We start from the raw sequence: 26,767 nt of genomic DNA on the forward strand, positions 1-26,767 counted from the left end.
ACGAACATGGGGAGAAGGCCAGCAGAATGCTGGCACAGCAGCTTAGGAAGAGGGAGGCGGCCAGGGAAATAGAGAGGGTGGTAATGGGGATGGGAATTTGGTAGGGGACTCGGCTGGGCTAAACAGGGAGTTCAGGGACTTTTACAGTAGGCTCTATCGCTCATCCCCCCCACGGGGCCCGGGGGGATGAGACGCTTTTTGGACGGACTGACCTTCCCAAGGGTGGGCAGGGAGCTGGTGGATGGGCTGGGGGCCCCGATTAGGGCTGAAGAAATATCTGAGGGCTTGAAGGCGATGCAGTCGGGTAAAGTTCCGGGGCCAGACGGGTATCCGGTGGAATTTTACAAGAAATTTTCGGGGATATTAGGGCAGTTGCTGGTCAAGGTTTTTAATGAGGCGAGGGACAGAGGGGTGCTGCCCCCGACGATGTCACAGGCCACTATTTCGTTAAGATTGAAGCGGGACAAGAACCAGGAGCCGTGCGGGTCATATAGGCCGATCTCACTGCTTAATGTGGACGCTAAGCTGCTGGCCAAGGTGTTGGCCTCCAGGATTGAAGATTGTGTGCCTGGTGTGATTTTGGAGGATCAAACCGGGTTTGTCAAGGGCAGGCAGTCGGTGGCCAATATAAGAAGGCTGCTCAACGTGATTATGATGCCCCCGGAGAGTAGGGAGGTTGAGGTAGTCGTGGCCATGGATGCGGAGAAGGCGTTCGACCGGGTGGAGTGGGACTATCTATGGGACGATTTGGGTTCGGTAGGGGTTTTATCGACTGGGTTAGGCTGTTGCACCAGGCCCCGGAGGCTAGTGTAAGGACGAATAGGATGACCTCGGACTATTTTAGACTGTACTGGGGGACAAGACAGGGATGCCCTCTCTACCCCACTGCTGTTTGTGTTAGCTATAGAGCCGCTGCCAATTGCTCTGACTCGTACGCGGACGACCTGCTCTTGTATGTATCAGAACCAGGGGCAGGGATGGGTGAGATCATGGCGACTTTGGGGGAATTTGGCCGGTTTTCGGGATATAAACTGAATATGACAAAGAGCGAGATGTTTGTAGTCCAGGCAAGGGGACATGAGGGTCGGCTGGGGGAGCTACCGTTTAGGTTAGTGGGGGACAATTTTAGGTACCTAGGGATACAAGTGGCGCGCGACTGGGGCCGGTTGCACAAGCTGAACTTGTCCCGGCTGGTTGAGCAGATGAGGGGTGAGTTTCGGAGATGGGATGCGCTCCCGCTGTCGCTGGCTGGGAGGGTGCAGATGGGTAAGATGACGGTCCTACCGAGATTACTATTTGTATTCCAATGCCCCCCAATTTTCATCCTGCAGTCCTTTTTTAAGAGGGTTAACAAAATCATTCTGGCTTTGTGTGGGCGGGTAATTCCCTGCGGGTGAAGAAGGCGATGCACGAGAGGAATTGAGGGGAGGGGGGGTTTGCCCTGCCAAATTTCAGTAAGTACTACTGGGCGGCCAACGTTGCTATGATAAGGAAGTGGGTGGTGTGGGCAGGGTCGGTTTGGGAGCGGATGGAGGCAGCTTCATGTAGGGGCAGCAGCTTGGGGGCGCTGATAACGGCACCGTTGCCATTCCGGCCGGCCAGATACTCCACCAGTCCCGTGGTGGTGCGGCCCTGAGGATCTGGGGTCAGTGGAGGAGGTACGTTGGTGCAGTGGGTGCACCGGTCTGGTCCCCAATATGTGACAACCACCGGTTTGCTCCAGGGAGCTTGGATGGGGGGTTTCGAGTATGGCGAAGGGCGGGAATTGAGAAGATGGGGGACCTGTTTCTGGAAGGGAGCTTCCCCAGCTTGAGGGCGCTGGCGGAGAAGTTTCTGTTGGCAGCAGGGAATAATTTTAGATATCTTCAGGTGCGGGACTTCCTGCGCAGGCAGGTATCATCCTTCCCATTCCTGCCACTAAGGGGGATCCAGGATAGGGTAGTGCCTAGGGGATGGGCGGGAGAGGGGAGCGTCTCGGACATTTACAAAGTACTTATGGGGGCGGAGGAGACGCAGATCGAGGAGCTGAAGCGTAAGTGGGAGGAGGAGCTTGGGGGTGAGATGGAGGTTGGCTTATGGGCGGACGTGTTGAGCAGAGTCAACACGACTGCAACATGCGCCAGGCTCAGCCTGATACAATTCAAGGTGGTCCACCGGACCCACATGACAGTGACCCGGATGAGCAGATTCTTTGGTGTGGAGGACAGGTGTGTAAAATGTGCGGGCGGACCAGCGAACCATGTCCACATGGTCTGCGCGTGTCCAGAACTTGGTGGATATGGGCAGGGGTCTGCGGACGTCATGTCCAGAGTATTGAAAACAAGGATGGCAATGAGTGCAGAAGTGGCGATTTTCCGGGTGTCGGAAGATCTAGGAGTCCAGGAGGAGGAGGAGGCAGATGTTCTGGCCTTTGCCGCCCTGGTAGCCTGGAGACGGATATTATTAGCTTGGAGGGACTCAAAGCCCCGGAAGTCGGAGACCTGGCTGACTGACATGGCGAGCTTTCTCGGCCTAGAGAAGATTAAGTTCGCCCTGAGAGGGTCACTGTTAGGGTTCGCCCGGCGGTGGCAACCGTTCGTCGACTTCTTTGCGGAGAATTAATCGTCAGCGAGGGGGGGGGGGGGGCTAGGGTAGCGTAGAATAGGGGGTTAAATAGGCGGGTCTTGGAGAGATGGGAGTCGGTGTTTGCACTACATTTATTGTTCTTTGTACGGTGTTTTTACACTGTTACCGTTTGTAATGCCAAAAATAGCTCATTAAAATTGTTTGTTAAAAAAAATATATATTTTGGTCTACTTTAATAAGCGTGCTCCTGGTTGGCATTTTATAACCCTCCTTTCAAAAAAAACATTCTGGCGGTTAACAATTGAACAGCTTTGATGAATTCACTTGAACTTTGTTAATGTTTCGAGCTATAATGAGCCGCTCATTGCTCAAAGCAGTCTCATTTCACTCTGGAATCACCATTCCTGTTTTCATTTATCTTGTAGTCTTCAGTAACATTCTCTCAAATGAAGATTGACTTGCAGCACTTTCCAGACGAGGCGACTTTGTAAACATTTGCTTATTGCTCAGACTGTCGGTGAGTTGGACCGGGGCAGGACTTTGTTTGAAAGTTCAGTTCAACAGAGTAGCAGTTAACATTGTTTCTTGCGCCATTTTGACTGTTTCAGGAAGTGTAAATACTTTTATGTTATTCTCTAAGTCTGAATAAAGATTGTAGACTTCCAGTTAACACAAATACTTTATTCAATGGGTTTGTTCTGTTTCCAGAGCTTAACTAGATATGATACAGTCAAGAGGTATGACCAGTGAAGCTAAGGTAAGCTGCCTATGCTGAGCTGTCTGTCTGCTGCTGCTCACTAGCCCTGTGCTTCTGAAAGAGACAGATCCTGCCTTGGGCTGGACCCTTTATACCCGTCTCTGATGCTGCCCTCTAGTGATGCTGTGGCTGTTACATCTGTGCTGCAGTCCCTGGTGTATGTGCAGATATGTGTACAGAGGTACAGATCACTACAACTTTCTCACCCGGAAATAGCCAAGCTACTGTGTCACCGGCTAGGCCACTTGCAGGACGGAATGATTTGCTGAAACTGGGCCTCTGTTGATCTGTCTGAAATGATAGCAAAGCACAGTACCGTTCTTGTTACGCTAATGCGCCACTTGGAAAAGCTGTATCAAAGATGAACCTATTTGTATTTAATTGAGAGTAATGTAAAACCATTGCTGGACACTCAAATTGTATTCCAAACCAGTCCCATTGAGCAATTCTGAAATGGCTAAATTCGCATTCTAATGCAACTGATAAAAAAAACCCATCGAAGCCAAGATTGAGACCGAAGCAGTAGCTTTGTCACCCAGACTCGAAACGTCAGCTCCCTTCTCGCTCCACAGATGCTATCAGACCTGCTGAGATTGTCCAGTATTTTCTGTTTTTGATTAAGCATTAGCTCTATTGTGATACTTCCCAAACTGCTTTAAGACATCTTTCTTTTGGCTTTTAACTTTCAGGAAGAGATTTCAGTCAGCTGTTCATACCTTAGTAAACTCCAACCATCTTAGCAATGAGATTCTTTCCGTCAGCAGTTGAGAGAGACGGTGAATAAAGATTGACTGTTTTCTTCTCTTGCTGAGCACTGTGTATAGCATGCAAAATGTGTCAGTTAATAGTGCCGCTATCGCACTCCAGATTCTGCTGCTTTTTAGGACCTCGGGACGTTCCAACAAACTCATGACACACGTTTGAAATGTTGGGCAAAATCTACCATCTGCGTTGCGCCCCAAAAGCAGCGTGGCACTGCCGGTAGACTCTGGGAGATCCCTCTTCCGGGATCTACCCAACTCATCATTCCTCACGAGATCTAACGTGATCTCACGAGACGTCGTGATGGGATCACTGTCTGGAAAATCTACACTTTAGATCTAACTCTCTCGTCTTGGAGACTTCTGGGCGGTTGACGTTCAGTGCTGCTCTCCACAAACAGGGACCAGAAGGAGTGGCACTCGTGGGGTCTCCCAGAGGATTGGGGTCTCCTAGGTGCTTTCCCTCTGGGCAGGGTGGCATCGTGCCACAGCTGCTGCTACCCGGGCACCCTGGAACTACCAGCCTTGCACACTGGCAGTGCCACCTGGGTGCCAGCCTGGCACTGCCAAGGTGCCAGGTGGTACTGCAAGGGTGCCAGGCTGGTACAGCCAAGGTGCCAAGCTGGCATTTTTTGAATGATGAGGATCGGGCCCGGGCCGCCATGTAGGGAAGGGGGGGAAGGGGCCAAGGACCCCCTTATAGGTGAGTTGGGGCTTGTGGAGGGCTCAGTGGTGGCGTCGGGGGTGGGAGAGAGCGGGATTCCCGATCTCTCTCTTCACTGAGGAGTTCCGGTGAGCGGAGCTCCTCTGCTGAAGATGGGACGAAAAGGGGCCTCGGCTGCTCGTTCCCTGCTGAGGCCTAGACGTAGCCGAATGTCCATTCGATGGCGTGGTGCTTCTTGGCGCTCCGAGCCCAGGGAAACACCCAGCTTACTGCACTGTGGTGGGACTCTGTTCCCATTCGGGTAAATCCCGCCTGTTGGAAAAGTGGCATCAATTAGCAGGATCCAGGACCTCCCAACTGCAATAATATTGGTGTTGATTGAGGGATTAATATTGGCTAGGTCTGCATCAGAAACCCCAACCCCCACATCCTCCCTTCCTGTCCCCACTCTTTGAATAGTGACATGGGGTCCTCTATGTCCACCCAGGGGTCAGACAGAGTCTCTGTTTAATGTCTCCTCTGAATGAAAGCATCTCCATTTAGTATTTAACGTCCCAGCGCTGTAATCTTTTACTCTGCAGGTTGATACGCAAGACTTTCATCGGAATTTTCAGCGCAGGCTGTTCCTAGGCTCTTTGAACCTGATGGTGTTTCCTCCCCTCACCAATGTAGCAACAGCCCTTCTTTACAAAATTATCCTATTTTATGATCTTCACAATTCACCCCATTCAACGTCCGAATGGCAAAATGTACCTTGCGAATTGGTGGGATTAATAGTGACAGTCCTGGGGCTCAAAGGATAATTGGTAGCCTTTCACCCAGAGATATTCCCTTTTTATTTCAGGAGGAGGTTAGTGGTTGCTGCCAAATCTCCATAGTTTTGTGAAGCAATTTATTCGCCTTGATCTCCTGTTATCTAAATGGGACAGGGAATTATCTTCTTGAGCATTGCTGCAAAAAGTAGCAAATGGGTTATGAAGTACTTTGCAACATCCTGAGCCCGTGAAAGGTTCTGCGAAAACCCGAGTCTTTCTTTTAACTGGTTTGACAAACCAATCCAGCTGCTGCGAATCAAATTCAGTTTGTTATTTTCCATTGTCACATTGGAGCAGGTAGGTGTTACACTGCTAAGTAATTCATTGCGTGACAGCATTTTGGGATCTCTCAGTGGCATGGCGGGGTGCTGGACAAATCTCAAGTCTTTTTATTTTCTTTGATCAGCGGGATTTGAGAGTAGGAAGCACACCATCTTTCATTGATTGTTTTGCTTTTAGGTTCCATGCTTGCGTTCTACGACTCCCATTTGGTCGAGGAGTAAGGGACAACCCTTCATTCTTCCTTGGGGTGGTCTCTGACATGGTTGCTTGTTGCTACTCCATACTCAAAGCGAAAAACCGAGGTGATGTTTTTATCTTCATTCAATGGGTGTGGTGTGATGTGGGAAGAATATATGTTGGTGGGCGTGGGGCTGCATCATATAAAGCTGTCTTTGTCTTCGACTGATACTCATAGGTGGGATGGGATAGATTTCTATCACGTCAGGGATGGTTTGATTTACAGAATTGTGTGAAAACGTGCCTCAGGGCGCTGAACAATGCTGAAGTCACCATTTTGTTCTTGGGAACATGATTGGCCGCAAGGAATGGTGACGTGTAAATGAGGTCAATCAACTTTGCGATTTCCTTCTCATATTTTCTTTGAAATTACATTCCATAAGTACGAAAATTGAATGGATTACTTGACTTTGTTTATTGTGAGAAAGTCGGCGATTACCGGGCAGCACGGTAGCACAGTGGTTAGCATTGTTGCTTCACAGCTCGAGGGTCCCAGGTTCGATTCCCTGCTTGGATCACTGTCTGTGCGGAGTCTGCACGTTCTCCTCATGTCTGTGTGGATTTCCTCCGGGTGTTCTGGTTTCCCCCCACAGTCCAAAGATGTCCAGGTTAGGTGGATTGGCCACGCTAAATTGCCCTCGGTGTCCAAAAGAAAAATAATACGTGGGGTTGCTGGGTTATGGGGGTAGGGCGGAGGTTTGGCTTAAGTAGGGTGCTCTTTCCAAGGGCCGATGCAGACTTGATGGGCCGAATCCTTCTGCACTGTAAATTCTATGATAAATTCTATGATTATAGAATAACGAATGTGTTTGCATTCATTTTTAGCTGCTTTTATTAAAGTCACAGTCCATAAATACAGGCTAAGATACAAAGTGTGAGACTTTATGCAGTGATCTTTCACTGCCAGGCTCACTTGTCACAACATGAAACATTTTCTATGATTCTGTTTTGTATTTGTATCGGAATCATAGAAAATACACATAATAGGAACACAAGAACCAGGAGCAGGAGTAGGCAATTATAGAATCATAGAACTTACAGTGCAAAAGGAGGCCATTCGGCCCATCGAGTCTGCACCGGCTCTTGGAAAGAGCACCCTACTTAAGCCCACACCTCCACCCTACCCCCGTAACCCAGTAACCGACCCCCAAAACCATTTTGGACACTACGGACAATTTTATCGCGGTCAATCCACCTAACCTGCACATCTTTGGACTGTGGGAGGAAATCAGAACACCCGGAGGAAACCCACGCAGACTCCACACAGTCACCCAAGCCGGGAATCGAACTTGGGACCCTGGAGCTGTGAAGCAACCGTGCTAACCACTGTGCTACCATGCCACCCCTCAAGCCTGCTCCGGGCAGCTGTTGTGTTTACTTGTGTACACATGGTAAATTTGTAAAAGTTCGTTAATATTGGAGCCAGCAAGAGCGAAATGTATTTTCTATTTCATTGAAATAGTCATGAAGAAGTGTTTTTTCAATTAATTTATTAGAATTTACATGGCAACAATTATGTTTTTTTTTTTAGGGATTTTGCTAGGATACAAAGATGCCTCTGGTCCTTTTCCTTACGAAGCTGCCCATTGGCTGTGCTGCCGTGCTTTCACCGTCAAACTGTCCAACCACAAGGCTGTTTACAAGTGTCTGCTAGGACCCCTAAGAACCTGTAAGTATCCATTGACAAAACCCTCGCAAGGACTCCTGAGCAAGTGTGTTTGTGTGTGTGTTGAGTATTATTTACAAAATGTCCGTCCGACATTGGAAATCCGTCATATACTGTAGACTTCCTTTTTACAAAATGTCCGTCCGACATTGGAAATCCGTCATATACTGTAGACGTCCTTGTTTCAAACTGATCGAATAGATGTTGAGAGCAATTGAGAAAGACCATGAAATAACGCTAAGAAGCACTAGAGATATGAACTTGTGCAGCCAAAGTTGGTACGTTTATAAAATGTGAAATACATCTGTCAAGTCATCAGTTCATTCGTGGTGTGAGGTTTTGTTTTGTTTATTTTCAGTTAATTCATACCTTGCTGCCGTTTACTGAATTGCTTTTAACTGGTTTTATTAAAGTTTTAGTACCCCGCATCCCAAAGAAAGGTTGAAAAACTTATTGTGACGCGTAACAACTTGGGGGGAAGTACGAGGGTCCTGTGGTTTGGAACAAAAGCAAGATTGAAAAGGTTAGGAAAAGAGGGTGAGCTGAATCAGAAAGTTGTGACTACGTAACCCCTAAGCTTGGGTTTTAAAGGTTTATCAAATCATTGGAAGCTGGGAGGAGTAGGCAATGCTATGAGTTTTCACATCCAAAACAGAAAGAAAGACCTGCATTTATATCGCGCTTTCCATGACCACTGGATGTCTGAAAGTGCTTCACAGCCCAGGAAGTACTTTTGAAGGGTAGTCACTGTTGCAATGTAGGACTTGCAGCCGCAATTGGCACACAGCAAGCTCCCACAAAGAGCAATGTGATAATGATTGAATATTGGGTTTTTGTGATGTCGATCGAGGGGTGAATATTGGCCAGGACTCTGGGGATAACCCTCCTGCTCTCCTTCAGGATAGTGCCATGGGGTCATTAATATCCACCCAAGCAGGCAGCTGGGGCCGCCGTTTTGGGTCACATCTGAAAAACTGTGCCTCTGACAGTGCCGCACTCCCTCAGTCCTGCACTGAGGAACCAGCCTGGCAAAGAAAAGTATCATGTCAGAATGGGAAGATTTATTTTTAACAGAGTGGGAAAGCAGGAAGGAGTAACCGGGTCGGATGTCATATTTGCAACTTGTGACAATGAGTCACCAGAGTTTGGAGAAGGACTGGCCATAATGAGATTTTTGTTTGACCCCCCCCCCATGGCTCACCATTCGCTAGTAGCAGGGTCTTCTGGCCCCACCGATGTCAATGGTGTTTTATAATAATCTTTATTGTCACAAGTAGGCCTACATTAACACCGCAATGAAGTTACTGTGAAAAGCCCCCAGTCGCCACACTCCGGCGCCTGTTCGGGTACACAGAGGGAGAATTCAGAATGTCCAATTCACCTAACAAGCACGTCTTTCAGGACTTGTGGGAGGAAACCGGAGCACCCGGAGGAAACCCACGCAGACACGGGGAGGACGTGCAGAGTCCGCACAGACGGTGACCCGGCAGGAAATCGAACCTGGGACCCTGGCGCTGTGAAGTCATAGTGCTAACCACTGTGCTACCGTGCTGTTTTGGGTGGCTCGGGATTGGATTATTCCCCCCCCCCCCCACCCCCTGCCCCCCGGACAGAAAGGGCCATAAAATTCAGTCTTTCGCCTTTGTAATAAATTTGGTATCTCAATTCTTGATACAGTCCGATGTTCACATATTTGTGGCTGATGTTTACTAGTTACTTGCAATAAATGTCCTGTTTCCCGCGTAATTAAGATTAATTATGGTTCATTTAATTCCGAAAAGATGCTTGTTAGTGTCCTTAATGTGGGAGCTGGAATGGTAACTAATTGCCTTCTCTATGACATCCTTTTAGTTAAACATTTTCCTTTGTGTGATTGGCACTTCCCTCTCCCTCAAAAGATGTAATCTTGATGCAGCGTTGGAAATTTCCACTCGTAAACCAGCTCAAAACCAAGGGGATTCTCCAAGTTACACCGAAGCATTACTTGTGTGTTTCACCGGGCTGTCCCCCTCCGTCTCTTCCAAGTTCATTTGTTTGTTTCTACTTTGGATGTTTAACCCCTTCTATCAAACTGGCCAATTCTTTTATTTTGGTTCTGATTGTGAATTTTGTTTATTTTTTTTAAGATTATTTATTTGGAATAAAAGTTAACACAGACAAGTTTTGCTTTTGCAACAGAAAGTAACCTTAAAAATATATACTGTAGCGTCTTCCTTCAATGTTGGTCCTTCTTAAAGTAGGCTACGGTAATCAAATCAGTCAATTTTTCACAACAGTACTTTCTGAGAGTCTGTTTGTGAGATATGAGTGAATGGATGTATTGTATCTGTTTGTACGGAGAAGTCAGACAGACTGTGCAATGTCTAGAAATAATAATTTGTTGAAGGATGCAATGGTTAGGGAGAAACTTCTCATTACTCAACTTAAATGAAGTGTTGGATAAAGCTCAGTGGTGGAAAGCAAATGTTAATGGTTGTGACTGGGAAGTCCGTTTCCAGCAGGGTTCCACAGGGCTCGGTACTGGGTTCCTTTCTTTTCATCATATATATCAGTGACTTAGACACAAATGTAGGAGACATGATTAAGAAGTTTTAAAATCGTACAAAAATGTAGCGTGTGGCTGATAGTGCAGAAGAAAGCGACAGGCAGCAGGAAGGTATCAGTGCCTCATGAGGTGGGCCAGGGAATGGATTTCAATCTGGAGAAGTGTGGGGTAATGCATTTGGGGAGGCAAACCAGGCAAGGGAATACACTATAGAACGCAGAGAAGTATAGAGAAACAGAGGGACCTTGGAGTGCATGCCCACAGATATCTGAAGGTGACATGACAGGTAGATTAAGTGATCAAGAAGACATTCTATATACTGTCCCGTACTGGCTGAGGCAGAGTTTAAGGGCTGGGAGGTTATGCTGAAACTGTATAAGACACTAGTTAGGCCACTTAGATAGAATCCTTACAGTGCAGAAGGAGGCCATTTGGCCCATTGGGTCTGCGCCAACTCTTTGAAAGAGCACCGTACCTAGGCCCAATCCCCGTTCTAGCCCTGTAACCTAACCCAAGTTTTGGACTCTGAGGGACAATTTATCATGGCCAATCCAACTAACCTGCACATCTTTGGACTGTGGGAGAAAATGGGAGCACCCGGAGGAAACCCACCCAGACACGGGGATAAAGTGGAAACTCCACACAGACAGTCACCCGAGGTCGGAATTGACCCCGAGTCCCTGGCACTGTGAGGCAGCAGTGCTAACCACTGTGCTGCCCCAATCTAGAGTATTGCAAACAGTTCTAGTTACCGCAGTGCAGGAAGGACTTGACTGTAAACAGAAGGCACAGAGGAGATTAACAAGGATGCTCCCAGGAATGGAGAACTCTAGCTAAGGGGGAAGATTGGATACATTGGTGTTGTTTTCTTCAGAACAGAAGAGAATGAAGGTGATTTGATTGAGGTGTATAAAATTATAAGACACTTAGATAGTGGGTAAGAAGGACCTATTTCTGTTAGCAGGATCACCAGGTAGCATAGTTTTAAAGTAACCAGCAGAAGGGTTAAAGGGGAGAAAATCTTCTGTCCAGAGGGTGTTGAGGCTCTGGAACTCAGAAGCTGAGGGTGGTAGAGACAGAAACCCTCACTGTATACTTGGATAAGCATTTTTAGAGTCCTAACCAATAGGGTTATGGACCAAGAGCTGGAAAATGGGATTTGACTGGATGGTTCCTTTTCTTGGCTGGCACAGACACAATGGGCAGAATGGCTTCCTTCTGTGCTGTCAGTTTTCTATTTTATGCAATAATTATCTGTCAGCACCGTCAACCTCCTACAGTGTCTCAACTGCATATGTCAGGGGATTTATCTGAGCAGGCTTCATCTCTGACATGACGCCCAAAATTTTACACCCCTCCCACCCACTCTGAAGTGGCCTGGCACACGAGAGAACATAACATTGGGTGGGATGGCGGGGTTGGGTGGGGGTGGAGGTCACCCTGCCCGTCACCCTGCCCACCTCTTTTGGTACTTGGTCAGTAGCGGGGTAGGTGCCCGCCCTTGGGCCAATTGACGCCCTTATCATTTCAGGCAGCTAATGACCTCAGCAATGCAACATTTGCCTTGTGACTTCCTGGGCTGGGAGAGGTATGCTTGCCTCCCACGCTCCCCTCCGCCCCACCCCACCCGACTTTCCAGCTGGTGGGCAGGGCCACCGCCTCCAAGTTAAATCCTGGCCAATGAAAAAAGACAGTTGTTAGTCATAAGCTAGAACAATCCGGCTGCTATTGAGGATGAATTTCAGATTCTCTCGGTGACTCTCATTGCTACTTTTGGTGTGCCCATTATTTGGATGGGGCGGTACAAACTAAAAGCTCTCTTCGGGTTGTCACAATGACCATTGTTCATTGTCTTTTTTCTGAATTATTCCCAGTTTACCGTCCAAAAGCGTTTCATTAAAGGGCACAACAGTCTGAGTTTTCACGTTGCATATTAGACTGACCAGAGGTGCGGTGATGTGAGAATAACAACCCTCGAAAAAGAAATCCAAAGTCTTCTGTAGGCTTATTATAAACAGGCTGGTAGAAGGAAGGGTGGGCCAATTATGGACCCGAAGGGCACCTACACCAAGCAGAGGACATGGCGAGGGTCCAGATGAGGACTTTCCAGCTTCTTTACCGTGGATGCTATTGAGGTCATAGTGAAAGCGAAGGTTGTTGTGATATGAGATGGGCTCAAAAATGGATAAAGCGGAGGTGCGACAAAGGCTGGTTGTACCTAAAGTTGATCAATCACCAGAACTTGCGGAGATGCCAAAGGGAGTAAAGTTGAAATGGTGGCGATGCTGGCCACAATTGTCCAAATCGCCTCAGATACGAGAAGAGTGCCAGAGGAATAGAGAATCGTAAATGTTGCACTTTTTTTCAAAAAGGATTGTACGGGTCAGTCCAGCCACTCCAGCACAGTCAGTTTCACCACGGCGTTGACAAAGCTTCTTTTATTGATGCATAAATTCACTTAATTCAATAAGTAGTAATTAAAAATTTCTCTTTAATGTGGACTATACAGTTCCAAAAGTATAATAAACTAAAACAGCAATTTTTACTTTACTTTCTCCACTTCTTGCAATTGGAGCTCCACAAGAAATATTAGGACTCACTTTCCATAGTCATCAGAAACAGAAGCAAAGTCGCACCTATTTTCCCAAGTATCAAAGTGAATCCTTTGGAGCTTTTAGCTTGTTTAAAAGAAATATGCATAAATGCATAAATTAACATTTGCTCATTATCTGGGCAGACCATCAGAAGACATTACACCACACTGCCAGAACTTTCATCCAGTTATTTAATTACTAAGCTAGTGGCATTATGTGACCAACCAACAGAAATCTTTAACAGGCATCTTTTGGGAAACAAACTAGCAAGTTGGTATTTGAGCTTCGATTTGAAGGTCGAGCAGCAAGGAGGTCTGGTGTGTGGGGAATTTCCATGTAGTTGCGGGGCTTTAGGTCAACATATCCCAAAGGCAGCAGCAGCAGAGGGCAGTCCAACATGCTTTCAAGCATGTATCCCCAGTGTCATCCCTTCTGCGATCTTCCACAACGTAAACTGTGTTTTTTGGAACATCTGAGACACCATTCCTGGTTGAGGAGGTGCATTCTGCCAGCCATACTGTTGTGGATAACCTTGATATATAGGCTGTGCTCCTGGAGGAGGTGGATAACCTGGGTAAGCAGCATTCGGACCTGGACCATACTGTCGTGGATAAGCTGGATATGGACCAGTTGGGCCTGGCCCAGAATAAGGCGGCGGATTCTCGTTCATTTAGGATGCTAAACTGAAGTGCTTCTGTGACTGTTCGCTCCGCTTTGTCTCTGCTCCACCTGCCCTCCTGCCACTGCCGCTTCGCTACATTCACAGCTTCCCCGTTGGGAAAGCTTCTAGACACGATAAATAATTTGGGGCAAAATTAACAGCCACTTGGACATGTGTGGATTTATTGAGGAAATCCAGCACGGATTTGTTACGGCAAACGTCATTTAAATAACTTGATTGGAGATTTCTGATTGGGCAACAGATGAGGGTAATGTGGGCTTCCATAAGGTGTTTGAAAAAGTGCCACATGACAGGCTTGTCAGTGAAGCTGAAGCCTATTGGAACAAGAGGGACAGTGGAAGCATGGAGACAAAGATGGCCGACAGACAGGAAACAGTGAATTCTGGTTATTTTTCAGATTGGAGGAAAGAGCACATTTGGGTTTCTCCGAGGTCGTTACTAGGACCCTGGCCTTCCTTGGTTTATATTAGTGACCCATGTTTGCGCAGGGCACAATCTCAAAATCTGTAGACGACGCATACTTGGAAATACGCATATATGGTGAAGGGTGAGGAGAATAGTGATAGACTCCAGGAAGATATGGGCAGGCTGGTGGGACAGGCAGATACATGGCAGATGCAATTTAACACAAAACATTACGAAGTGGTGCAATTTGGCAGGAGAGGCAATGTATTACAATTGTTCTGCTTTCATCTAAAGGCAGGGCCAAATTGCAGAGGATTCTTCCAGACTCCACAGTCCAGCTGCTGCAGTCTATCATAGAACCTGCTCTTCATCGAGATTTTGCTGTCATCCTGGATTGAAGTGTAACTGGTATGAGAAGCCAAAATGTTCATTTGCCTGCATTTGTCTGAATTGTAAAATCGTGCTGCTGTGATATTTGTTCCACCTTGCCTATGTGGACTCTTTAAACAAGCTCGCCAATTAGTCCCACTCTGTTGCCCAATCCCCATAGCCTTGTCGACTTGTCCCTTTCAAATTTTATATCGAATCCCCTTTTGAAAGCTAATGTTGACTCTGCGCCCATCAACCTTTCAGGCAGTGCCTTACAAATCATGGGCACTGCTTAGCATAGTAAATAGGAGCAGGAGGAGGCCATTCGGCCCTTCGGGCCTGCTCCACCATTCATTATGATCATGGCTGATCATCTAACTCAATAGTCTGATCTCGCCTTCCGCCCCATATCCTTTGATCCCCTTCCCCCTCCAAGTGCTATACCTAAATATGATTTTCCTCATCTTAACCTCATCTTCTTTTACCAATTACAGTAAGCCTGTGCCCTCTGGTTGACAGCCCATCTACCACTGAAAATAGTTTCTCATAATGTACTCTGTCAAAACCTTTCATAACTTCAAACACCTCGAGAAAATCTCTTATCTTTCTCTGCTCTCGAGCAGCACGGTGGCGCAGTGGTTAGCACTGCTTCCTCACGGCGCTGGGGACCCGGGTTCGATCCCGGCCCCGGGTCACTGGCCGTGTGGAGTTTGCACATTCTCCCCGTATCTGTGTGGGTCTCACCCCCACAACACAAAGATGTCAGGTTGGGTGAATTGGCCACGCTAAATTGCTCGATAATTGGGGGGGGAAAAAATTGGATACTCTAAATTTATAACATAAAATCTTTCTCTGCTCTTAAAAGAAAAGGTCCAGCGTTTCTAGTCTCCAGTAGCTTCCAGAGGACGCAAATGTGCCACACTGCGAACCCGACTGACAATCTTAAATTGGTTTTCAGCACATAATTAATAATAATCTTTAGTGTCACAAGTAGGCTTACATTAACACTGCAATGAAGTTACTGTGAAAAGCCCCTAGTCACCACATTCCGGCGCCTGTTTGCACATTGTGGATTATTTATATATTAACATATTTAATTCACAGGGCTCTGTTCTTTGCTGTCAGAAAGAACATGTACATACATTACACCTATTTCAGCGAAATAAAATAAGTGATAACCATTTGCTGGTTCATTCCTCGGGGCAATTCCTCGACCAATTGGAGTCAAACTGCCTGGTTTAAATTTTGAAACCATGCTTGGCAGTTAACTGTTCGTCACCATTAACCCTTGTTTTATTTATTCTTGTTAATAGGAAGTACAGTACTGACACCGGGAAAACCAGAGTTTAACGAAGAGATTGAGATGATATTGTTACTATCTTGGTGAAACCTTTCGCAGTATATAAACTGTTATCTGGACCCTGAGATCACCAGGAGAGTCTCCCCTGCCACCTACAGTAATTTATAACTTGCATTGTGTTTGTTGGTTCTTGTCATGCTCAATGCCTTGAGAAGTGGGAATGTTTGCACAACAATATTTGTTACATTACAAGTTTCTCAGAAAAGGAATCTGACAGTGTAATTTCTCTGGTTAGATTGTGCCAAAGAAATGCTCACAAGCATTAAGGTTGGCTGCCACTTATTCATCTAAGTTTGAGTTGGGCAAATGGATGGATTTCAATAAATCTACACTGAGGGAAATAAAGCACATCTTGGCCGGGATTCTCCATTCTGGAGTCCCAAGTGCTCACCCCAGTGGGGAATCAGGTCGGGCCTCTGCTGATGTTAGGTGCGGGGCCCAGGTGCAAGTCGCAGTCCTTTACCATGCAAATGTACGCATGCTGGAGAGCTCGTTGGATTCCTTCAAAATTCCGGTATCGGAATGCCATTTGGAGCGGGCGGCTCTATCCCAGCGCCCAGCTGCAGGCACCCCCCCGTAAAGCAAATTTTGAGCCCCCTCCCCCATTGACAAGGAGGGACATCTTCAATCCCTCATGAAGGAGGGGCATTCTCACAACGGGGATAACACATCACCCCCCCCCCCACACACACACATCACACACGCATGAGGGTGCCCATCACCCATACCTCCAGTCATCCCTCTTCAGCCCCCACCCCCGGACTTGCCAGTGGCGCACTGCCCTCTGGCACCTACACCCTGGCAGTAACACCCGCGCCTGGCACAGTGGAACCTGAAGGGGGTCAGGCCATTGATAATGTGCCCTTTTGCCACTGCCGCTCGCCGCCGATCCCGGTTTTCAGGCAATACTCCATTCTCCCTGATCGACATTCCCGATTGCAGTGGCAGAGAATGGAGAATCCCAGCCCTCGTGTGCTTCCTCACATCTTTTGTCATTACAGAGTAAGCATAAATACTCTGAAAACACGGGCAACGCTCTTTGGAACACCTGTAAACTGATATATCTTCCACCACATCCAGATTGAAATATTGAACCTTGACAAAGTGCTACTTGAAGCCTGTTTAACTGATGCCATGTACAGGGGGGGGTCCCTGCTGGGCCACCATAGAGTAGACAAGTTACAGAGACCCCGATAAACTGGTGTAACCTGCGTTTGTCATTTCCTGCTGATACCGCAGCCCCTCCCCCCAAAGTCAAGCGGAAGAGTGAGAGCGTTAGACCGGCACACATTCCACTGTGATTTTTATTGTGATATTGGCCTGCCTTTGGGGAATTACTGTTCTTTATAATGCACATTTTGTCAATAAGGGATTTTCTGGGTGACTTTTCAATCGTCACAATTTTAAAGCCAGCCATTGATGTATTGGTGTTTATTATTGAGCAGTCGTAACAATTGCCGGTGTGAATTGTAATTGTTCGCTGTTCTGTTTTGAAGATAACATTTGTTTACCCTTCAAGTATGAGAGAAAGTCATGCAATAAACTGCAGAATGTGGTGATTAGACATTCTGACACCTTTGGACGGCTCTCTACATGGGTGCGAGTGTCATGTTTACTATCCCAGAGTGACATTGTACGTAAGTGGCATCTTTATATGTTTTTGGCATTCACCACAAGGTCATGCAGTGCATCAATAACTTGCAGCAGTTTCTTGCGCCCATCACAACCACAGGACGTCCCAAAGAGCTTTACTGAATCACAGGCTTCACCTCCAGCACATCCCATTGTGAGCAGAATTGTTCCAGTGCGGAACGAGGCCAGTTGGCCTATCGTGTCTGTGCTTGCTCTGCGATTGAACAATTCACTGAGTGCCATCTTGACGTCTCCCCGTAACTCTGCACATTCTTCCTTTTCAGATAACAATCTAATTCCCTTCTGAATGATTCAATTCAACCCTCCTCCACCACACTTAAGTGGAGGTGATGTGTAGTTGGCATTGTCCCCGGACTAGTCATCCAGAGACCCAGGGTAGTGCTCCGGGGACCCGGGTTCAATCCCGCCACGGCAGACGGTGAATTCAATTCCCGTGAGCCATGCAAAACGCCATAGACGTCGGCAGGACCAGAAGATCCCGCCAATGGGGAGCCACCGGCGGAAAACAGGCCATGGAGCGGCCGGGAAATCCTGCCCTTTATTCCTTTTCAATGTGCCCACTTTTTATCGTTGTGGCTCCGGCTTCCGACTGTGACTGCTGACTCACTTTACTGCTCCCATACCCACGCACCATTGGAACCTGAATCATGGCGGGGCCAGTTTCCTACCCTTTTTGGCCCGATCGCCTGCTTTCACACTTCAGTCTATTTTATGGTGAGCAGGCTAGGAAGGTGGGGCTGATAGTGTCAGATTTCATATGGTTGGCTGCCCAACATACGGTGGGCTGGGGAGCTGCCCTGATGTGACGGAAGGAGCCGCTGCAGGAGAGGGTAACAATCAGTAGAAGGTTTTGCAACAGTTCAGAGCGAGGCTGGCCAATTTTTCTTTCCAAAGAATTAAATAGAATGACACAGTCTTCTTGACGTCTCTTTGCACAGGTCCTGTCCCTGTCTTTTGGGGCCGGGGCTGTATGAGCTTTCCTCAATAACTTGGCCTCAGGGCCTCCACGTTGGTGTTTACAGGATTGAGTCGTGTTGTAATCTTTTAGTCCCTCGGCCTCCATCCCTGATTTCCTGCAAACTGGCCTTTGTTGCATTGATCTCCTGCAGTTGCAGAATCAGGCGCAGGGCAAGGGCTTGGAGCTGAACCTTCAATCAAAGTGATCATAGAATTATCATAGAATTTACAGTGCAGAAGGAGGCCATTCGGCCCATCGAGTCTGCACTGGCTCTTGGAAAAAGCACCCACACCTCCACCCTATCCCCATAACCCAGTAACCCCACCCAACACTAAGGGCAATTTTGGACACTAAGGGCAATTTAGCATGGCCAATCCACCTAACCTGCACATCTTTGGACTGTGGGAGGAAACCGGAGCACCCGGAGGAAACCCACGCACACACGGGGAGGATGTGCAGACTCCGCACAGACAGTGACCCAAGCCGGAATCGAACCTGGGACCCTGGAGCTGTGAAGCAATTGTGCTATCCACAATGCTACCGTGATGTGAGGTGAATAGCTTGTGCCTCAGAACGCAGGGCATTTCTGTCATGCCTCTGGTACGAGTGCGACCTACCTCAGTCTCTGACCTACCCGAGTAGTTTATATGGGGCTTTGCAAGGGACAGGACTATTGACGCTCACATTAGACCCCATGTGGCCTCAGGAGGAGCTTTCCTCTCCTTTGCTTGGAGAATCCCTACTGTGCAGAAGGAGACCATTCAGTCCGTCGAGTCGACACTGATCCTCCGAAAGAGCACCCTACCTAGGCCCATTCCCCTGCCCTATCCCCGTAACCCCACCTAACCTTTGGACACCCAAGAGACAATTTAGCATGGCCGATCCACCTAACCTGCACACCTTTAGACTGTGGGAGGAAACCTGAGCCACCCGGAGGAAACCCATGGAGACACGGGGAGAACATGCGAACTTGCCAGAGGCAGACACCCAAGGTCAGAATTGAACCTGTGTCTCTGGCGCTGTGAGGCAGCAGTGCTAACCACTGTGACATTACATTTGAGTGGGACCAAGCCCAACAAACAGGACGTGGGTTAGGCCAGGGTCATGGTTGGGACACACAATGTGAAATTTGAAAGAAGTATTAACTCCACACCTGTATAAAAGGGGACACACTTGTGTGGTCTTTTGGGAAGGCCATTGACAACCCTTTGGACTCAGCACCCGCTGCAACATTTAACAGGCTGATAAGTGCCAAAGATTGACCTTGCCTGGTTTATTTAAAAGAAATGATTTGACGGCGCTGAGTGAGAGCATACTGGAAACCAGACCAGAACGGCAGCCTAGATTGTTCAGACCCCTTGTTTATGTTCTGTAAATGGCCGCTGACCAACAGCAACCAAAAAGGTCATTTTTGCTTTTGCCAAAAAATTAATTGTTGCTAGGGAGTCAGGAGCAGTAGTGGCTCTTGCCTGACTCTGCGTTTTCCCATTAACGCCCTTCGGTTATCGCTCTATCCCGTCATCTTGTGGGGAGTGGGGGGGGGGGATTGTCTGTTCAAAGGGTGAGTGTGACAGGCACCCGATTAATATCAATGCGACTCCAGGTCCACATTGGCTCCTCAGTCTGAGTACATGTTGTCGCCGTCGCGTTCAATACCAGGCGCTGAGGGATTTATGTCCCTGATCCCTTTTCATGTCGATGTGAATTTGACTTCAGGAATGTTCCCACGTGGTGCTCCAGAGACTTATGATCATTCCGACGAAAACTGCACGCATAACCTCCTAGTTAGGCCTCGGACTCTTTAAGAACTAACGGCGAATGTTGCCAAGAGTGGCAACAGGAATTCTTTGGAAATGATTAATCAGAAACCTGTCAATCTTCCCTTCAGCTTTGTCATTAGTGTGAATGTCAATGTCACCTGCATTTCACAAAATGCTGAAATATTTATCCTTTGAAATCGACATCGGGAGGAACCTGGATACTGCTTTTTAAAAAGTTTTAACAAAACATTAAAGCAATGCATTGAAAATCAACATATATTGAACACTACGTAATCACCGCCACCCATTTTGAGTGCATCAGCCAATGAGAGGTAATATAATCTTTATTAGTGTCACAAGTCGGCTTACATTGACACTGCAATGAAGTTACTGTGAAAATCCCCTAGTCGCCACACTCCGGTGCCTGTTCGGGTACACTGAGGGACAATTCAGAATGTCTAATTCACCTAACAGCACGTCTTTCGGGACTTGTGGGAGGAAACCAGAGCACCCGGAGGAAACCCACGCAGACGCGGGGAGAACGTGCAGCCTCCGCACAGACAGTGGCCCAAGCCGGGAATCGAACCCGGGTCCCTGGTGCTGTGAGCAACAATGCTACCCAGTGCGCCAGGGTCCCAGGTTCGATTCCCGGCTTGGGTTACTGTCTGTGCGGAGGCTGCACATTATCCCCGTGTTTGCATGGGTTTCCTCCCACAGTCCAAAGATGTGCAAGTTAGGTAGATTGACCACGCTAAATTGCCCTTGGTGTCCAAAAAAGGTTGGGTGGGGTTACTAGGTTATGGGGAGAGGGTGGAGGGTATACTGTAAATTCTATGATTCTACATTAATTGCATTTTTATCTATAGTACAACACATATGGGGGACACATTAGCACAGTGTTTAGCACTGCTGCCTCACAGTCCCAGGGACACGGGTTTAATTCCGGCCTCCGGACCCTGTGTGTGTGGAGTTTGCACTTTCGCTTCGTGTCTGCGTGGGTTTCCTCCCGGTGCTCCGGTTTCCTCCCACAATCCAAAGAAGAGCAGTTTAGGTGGATTGACCATGCTAAATTGCCCCTTAGTGGCCAAAAGGATTAGGTGGGGTCATGGTGAAAGGGTGGAGGTGTGGGCTTAAGTAGGGTGCTCTTTCCAAGGGCCGGTGCAGACTCAATGGGCCGAATGGCCTCCTTCTCCACTGTAAATTCTACGATACGATTATGATTCTATGATATTGCTTAAAAGAAAAAGCAAAAACATTTCAGATGGCCACTAGCACATTAGAAAATCAAAGGATGAATCAGAAGAAGAGGTTACACAAACCAGGGTTGTACTTGCTGGATTTCAGACAATTAAGGGGTGCTTTGAGCCAACACGTCAAGGTATTAAGGGGAGCAGCTAGGGTAGATGGAGAGAAGCTATTTCTGCTGGTTCGGGAGTCTAGGTTGGGGGATATTGTCTCAACATCCCAGCCAGACCTTTCAGGAATGAAGTTCGGAAACACTTCCACAAACAAAAGGTGCCAAAAGGTTGGAACACACTTTCCTCAACTTGATGTTGATGCCAGATCAATTATTGAATTTCAAATTGGAATTAATTGGCTTTTGTTGAGCAAAGATATTAAGGGATGTGAAGCAAAGGCGGGTAGTGGAGTTGGGTCACAGATCAAACACAGCCTTATTGAATGGGGACAGAATAGGCTTGAGGGGCTGGATGGCCTACTTGCCTTCCTTTGTGCTGTTCAGAATGATAGGTTTAAGCCAAGGAAAGAAAAATTAAGAAAATATAGTTGATTGTGTCCAGTGAACAGCCACATCGAGGGTCATTTTAAACTAACCCACCGAGGTGAGAAACTACCCGGATCAAATCCATCTGCCGGATTTTACCCCCCATTGGCTCCAACGCGGCAGGCGTGACTCCACGTGCCTGGACCGGTGTGGTCACGCTCCAGCATTCCGGCAGCCGCTTTATCATATCAGATCAGCCATGGTCTCATTAAATGGCGGAGCAGACTCGATGGGCTGAGTGGTCTGCAACACCTGCCCCAATGTCTTGTGGTCTAATTAAAAATGCTCCCGCAATGTGGGACCAATGCTCCACCTGTTTGGAACGCTGAGCACTGCTTCCACTTATTCCGGTGATAATAGCGGGGGCTCTATTATCACCGCCTCAATGAGGTTTGAGCTGCTTAACTGTGACCACCCTGAACAAACTGGCAACTGGTGGGATCAATGGTAACTGCAGCACCCAGATGTTGGGATTGGAACAGCCCCATTTCCGCAGTCCAGATGTTCAGTATTAATTAACGGAATAATAGCCGACCACCGAATGAATGGTGTTTATTACTTGGTTTAAAAAAAATAGCTTCACGATAACGCAATGGAAGATTAATGTAAATTGGAGTTTCTACATGTAATGCATTCTTTATAGCTGAAAAGCTAGGTTGTCAACAGGATTCTCTGCTCTTTGGCTGTCTCTCCTGAATTTAGATCTGATGAGGTGGTAAAGTGCGGTAAGTGGAATAGGTATCAAGGGTAGTGTGGCCAGGAACATGCAGATAAATTCCACCCAACTTGTATACTCCTTCTTTTCCTTCTTGGGGAACTCTACCTGTTGGTTTAAAGTAAATCATTAGAAATATTTCATCCTGAAGCTCTTTTATTTCGGGTCAAAAGATATTTCATTATGTTATTTCCAGAAACACCAGCAGGCCAGGTGGTCTGTTATGCTACCTCATTTTCTTAACCGTGGCAATTTGTTTTGAGCCCAATGTCCTGCCCTTTCTCCACATGCCTCACTTTTTAAGTATCTATCTCCATTTTAAACATCAGTTGTTTGCATCCATGGCTAACATTGTGAGTTCCCACTACTTTAGGAACTTTCAAGCGGTTATTGGATAAGCACATGGAGCACACCAGAATGACAGGGAGTGGGATAGCTTGATCTTGGTTTCGGACAATGCTCGGCACAACATCGAGGGCCGAAGGGCCTGTTCTGTGCTCTACTGTTCTATGTTCTATTATAGAGTCACAGAATCTATGTGTAGGCCATTCGATCCTCTCTGCCAGAGCAGCCCGCCTAGTCTCGCTCCCCAACCTTCCTCCATAATCTTTCCATGTTTCTTTTTATTCTCTGTGGGAAGAATGTTTTTCTTCTTCAGGATTTGTTTTATCCCTGGCCCAGTTCAAATTCTAACATTATGTTCCCTAGCTTCTGCATTCCCCTGGAGAACAGAATTATTCACTTTCTACGCAACCTGTCACCTCCATTATTTTAAATACTACCTCCCCAGATCGAGGGAATGTAACCAAGATTCATCATAGCCGTATGTTTGCTTCCCTGATATTAGCCTGGGGAACCAAAGCTGGACTGCTTCCAAAGCCAGGGATCTTCCCAAGGCGATCACAAAAATTATGTTTTTAAAAATAAATTTAGAGCACCGAATTCATTGTTTCCAATTAAGGGGCAATTTAGCGCGGCCAATCCACCTACCCTGCACATCTTTGGGTTGTGGGGGCGAAACCCACGCAAACACGGGGAGAATGTGCAAACTCCACACGGACAGTGACCCAGAGCCGGGATTGAACCGGGGGCCTCGTGAGGCAGCAGTGCTAGCCACTGCGCCAACTGCTGTCCACAAGGATTATGTTCTGAATGAAATCTGGTCAGCACTCCCCAGGTGTAATCTTCACATTGTTGTGTTCATGTCTCCGAGCGATCTTCATCAGATCAGCACTCCAATTAATTAGGGTCAATTAATGATCCATTTCAGGCCAAACTGCAGTTGCTGCCAGGGTGCTCCTGATGTCAGACCCCCCCCTTCCCCCTTGCCCCACACATACAGTCAGCAGAAACTAGAAGCTGGCTTCCTGGGTGAAAGCCATCAAGACACATGAATGCAAATTACAGACCCTGGCTTTCCCCTCTCTGATGGCACGAATAGCCGGCACCCTTCTGGAAGTTAGTCGTAGACAGCCTTCGGAGGGCGCCTCAGTTTTAAGCGCTCCCTTTTCTGTCTCAGCAGCGCCAACCTCGCCCACATGGGCGTAGCCAGTGCTGCGGGCATTCTCCTCGGGACCCTGCCTGCTGTCCGTAACTGGGCAGTGAACCCGAAGGCAGCCTCTTAATTGACCACCTTCCAGAAGGCTCCCCCTGTTGATGCAGCTCTGACCCAAGTGAAGTTGGAGTCCATCCCGCTGCTGAAGCAGTATTTGCTTGTTTTTCTACGCCATGTCTCATGTGATAAAACCCAGTGTCCAATTAATCTCGTTGACTCGGCAAGCTGTTCTTTTCTGACACAAAAACATTGGGGCCCTTAATCCTGTTGAACATCTTTCCTCCACCCTCCACTTCTCCCGAGGTTCCGCCATTGGTGGCAGGACCTTTAATCACCTCACCGTTTTTCGCTTCAACTCCAACTTAGGGCACACGGCAATATAGTGGTTAGCACAATTGCTTCACAGCTCCAGGGTCCCAGGTTCGATTCCCAGCTTGGGTCACTGTCTGTGCGGAGTCTGCACGTTTTCCCCGTGTGTGCGTGGGTTTCCTCCGGTTTCCTCCCACAGTCCAAAGATGTGCAGGTTAGGTGAATTGGCCATGCTAAATTGCCCTTAGTGTCCAAATTTGCCCTTGGGGTTTCTGGGTTATGGGGATAGGGTGGAGATGTGGGCCTGGGTAGGGTGGAGATGTGGGCCTGGGTAGGGTGCTCTTTCCAAGAGCCGGTGCAAACTCGATGGGCCGAATGGCCTCCTTCTGTACTGTAAATTCTATGATTCAACCCTTAAGCCCTCCCACCTCGCCACTTCGATCGTTGATTTTTAAAAAAAAACTTTTTAATTACGTTTTGGCCACCTAAATTCAAAAGGAGGAGGTTGATGGGATATCGATGGTGGCCAGTCAGACAGGGTGCCATTCATACATTTTCTTGGGCAGGCTCTGTACTGGGTTGACGGTGGTAAGCAGATGGAATGGATTCAAATGGCAGACTTGGACATGGAGCCAGGAGGCAATCACACATTTGAGGATCTTAGGGAGGTTAAAGGTGAACTGGTAGTTGAAGATGAAAGACTTTCGTTTTGACAAGAGGAGGGTTGGCTCGCACAGGGGATAGATAAAATAGCCAAATGGTTGGGAGTTTGGTGAGAAGGCGTTCGAAGAAGCAGGAACTTTTTCTGATGTTCGCAATGAGAGTCTCGGGGGTGGGTGAGAACCCGCAGAGCGATAAAGGATTGGGACTAAAGTGACAGAAAGAGGAAAGGTCTCAGCCGTAGAGGAAAAGAATCCATAAGTTCATCCTAGGGTGGTAGGATTGTCGTATGAGGAGAGATTGGGTCGACGGGGTCTGTATTCACTGGAATTCAGAAGAACAAGAAGGGATCTAATTGAAAAGTATGAAATTCTGACAGGGCAGGACAGACTGGATGCAGGGATTATGTTTCCTCTGGCTGGGGGTGGCGGTGGGGGGGTGGGGGGTGGGGGGGGGGGGGGGGGGGGGGTCCCACAATCTCGGGATCGGGAGCAGGCCATTTAGGACTGAGCTGAGGTGAAATTTCTTCACTCAGGGTGGTGAATCTGGAATTCTCTGCCACAGAAGGCTGTGGAGGCCCAGTCACTGAATGTATTTAAGAAGGAAACAGGTTTCTCCTCTAAAGGTGTCAAGAGGTACGGGGAGAGCACTGAGGTATGGCGTTGAGATAAGACGATCAGCCATGTTCATATTGAGTGGTGGAGAAGGCGCGACGGGCTGAATGGCCTACTCCTATTTTCCATGTTTCCTGGGCAGGGCTAGCAATACCCCAGTCTGGATTACGTGAACGTACATTGGACAATGGCAGTTGGTGTTACCCCAACACTAACTGCAGAGGCTTTTTGTGCAGGCTGCAACCAGTTGCCACTCTGCGGTCACTGGTTTCATACTGGAAATAATAGTAACCTCCATATGAATGAATTCAAAGGTGTACAGAAGAAGTGCGGCATTCATTTCAATATGATAGGTACTCACGTAGTTGGGATTCCAGGCCTCATACGACAAGTGGTGCTGAACCTGGACAGTAACAAAGGCCAGAAAGACTGAAAACAACAATAACGGGCTGATAAATCTCCAAGTCACGTGCCAGTAAAGGTTGGGCCGGCGACCGGTCATAAATTCCAAATCGTCGGAGAATCTGAGGGGAAGAAAGTGTAATTTTCCAAACGTGTTTGGTTCAAGTTCAAAATTAAAACTCGATTATTAATAAATTAATAAACAACAAATTCCAATTAAATTGGCCTGTTCAGTTTTTTTTCACTTGGGTCGGAATTCTCCTCGGCATTGGGATTCTCTTTCCCCGCTGGCAGCACACCCCCGCCCAAGGGTTTCCCGGCGGCGTGGGGTGGCTTCAATGGAAAACCCGGCAGGAATGCAGAATCCCGCCGGCAGTGAACGGCATGGCGCCGAAAAACACGACTGGAGGACTTGCACATCCGGCCCCTGGTGACAATGAACAGAGGCTTGACGCTTTCCCCGACATAGTTAGAAATGATCTAAATTTTCCAATATTTCTTGATTTACTCTCAAAAAGGAAAGGGGAAAAAAAACTTGGAGACCCTTAAGTTAAAGGACCACTGTTTAGTCTGCAATAAGATAAATAATATAATAATAATCTTTATTACTGTCACAAGTAGGCTTACATTAACACTTCAGTGAAGTTAGTGTGAAA

General features: G+C 47.5%; 3 protein-coding genes across 4 annotated transcripts in view; 1 reads left to right on the top strand and 2 right to left on the bottom strand.

Moving 5' to 3' along the window:
- The window catches only part of tert (telomerase reverse transcriptase), a 66,162-nt gene extending 48,868 nt beyond the window's left edge, over window positions 1–17,294 (top strand). For both annotated transcript variants that reach the window (XM_072509947.1, XM_072509946.1), the window contains 4 exons: window positions 6,022–6,146; window positions 7,613–7,750; window positions 14,268–14,381; window positions 15,656–17,294. In XM_072509947.1, the coding sequence (XP_072366048.1) occupies window positions 6,022–6,146; window positions 7,613–7,750; window positions 14,268–14,371 (367 nt within the window). In that variant the 3' untranslated portion in view covers window positions 14,372–14,381; window positions 15,656–17,294. The remainder of the gene's footprint in view (window positions 1–6,021; window positions 6,147–7,612; window positions 7,751–14,267; window positions 14,382–15,655) is intronic.
- Window positions 12,821–14,193, bottom strand: LOC140425540 (cysteine-rich and transmembrane domain-containing protein 1-like). Its single transcript, XM_072509948.1, is given in 2 exon segments — window positions 12,821–13,353; window positions 13,356–14,193. Coding segments are annotated over 2 exon segments (318 nt in total). The 5' UTR covers window positions 13,557–14,193; the 3' UTR covers window positions 12,821–13,236.
- Window positions 17,295–22,393: 5,099 nt separating the features above from the next.
- The window catches only part of LOC140425541 (sodium-dependent neutral amino acid transporter B(0)AT3-like), a 57,337-nt gene continuing 52,963 nt past the window's right edge, over window positions 22,394–26,767 (bottom strand). The window contains exons 11-12 of the mRNA XM_072509949.1: window positions 26,071–26,233; window positions 22,394–22,679 (exon numbers count right to left, since the gene is read on the bottom strand). Coding sequence (XP_072366050.1) covers window positions 22,494–22,679; window positions 26,071–26,233 — 349 coding nt within the window. The 3' untranslated portion in view covers window positions 22,394–22,493. The remainder of the gene's footprint in view (window positions 22,680–26,070; window positions 26,234–26,767) is intronic.

This window comes from Scyliorhinus torazame, chromosome 6, assembly GCF_047496885.1.
Source record: "Scyliorhinus torazame isolate Kashiwa2021f chromosome 6, sScyTor2.1, whole genome shotgun sequence".
NCBI classification, from domain to species: domain Eukaryota; kingdom Metazoa; phylum Chordata; class Chondrichthyes; order Carcharhiniformes; family Scyliorhinidae; genus Scyliorhinus; species Scyliorhinus torazame.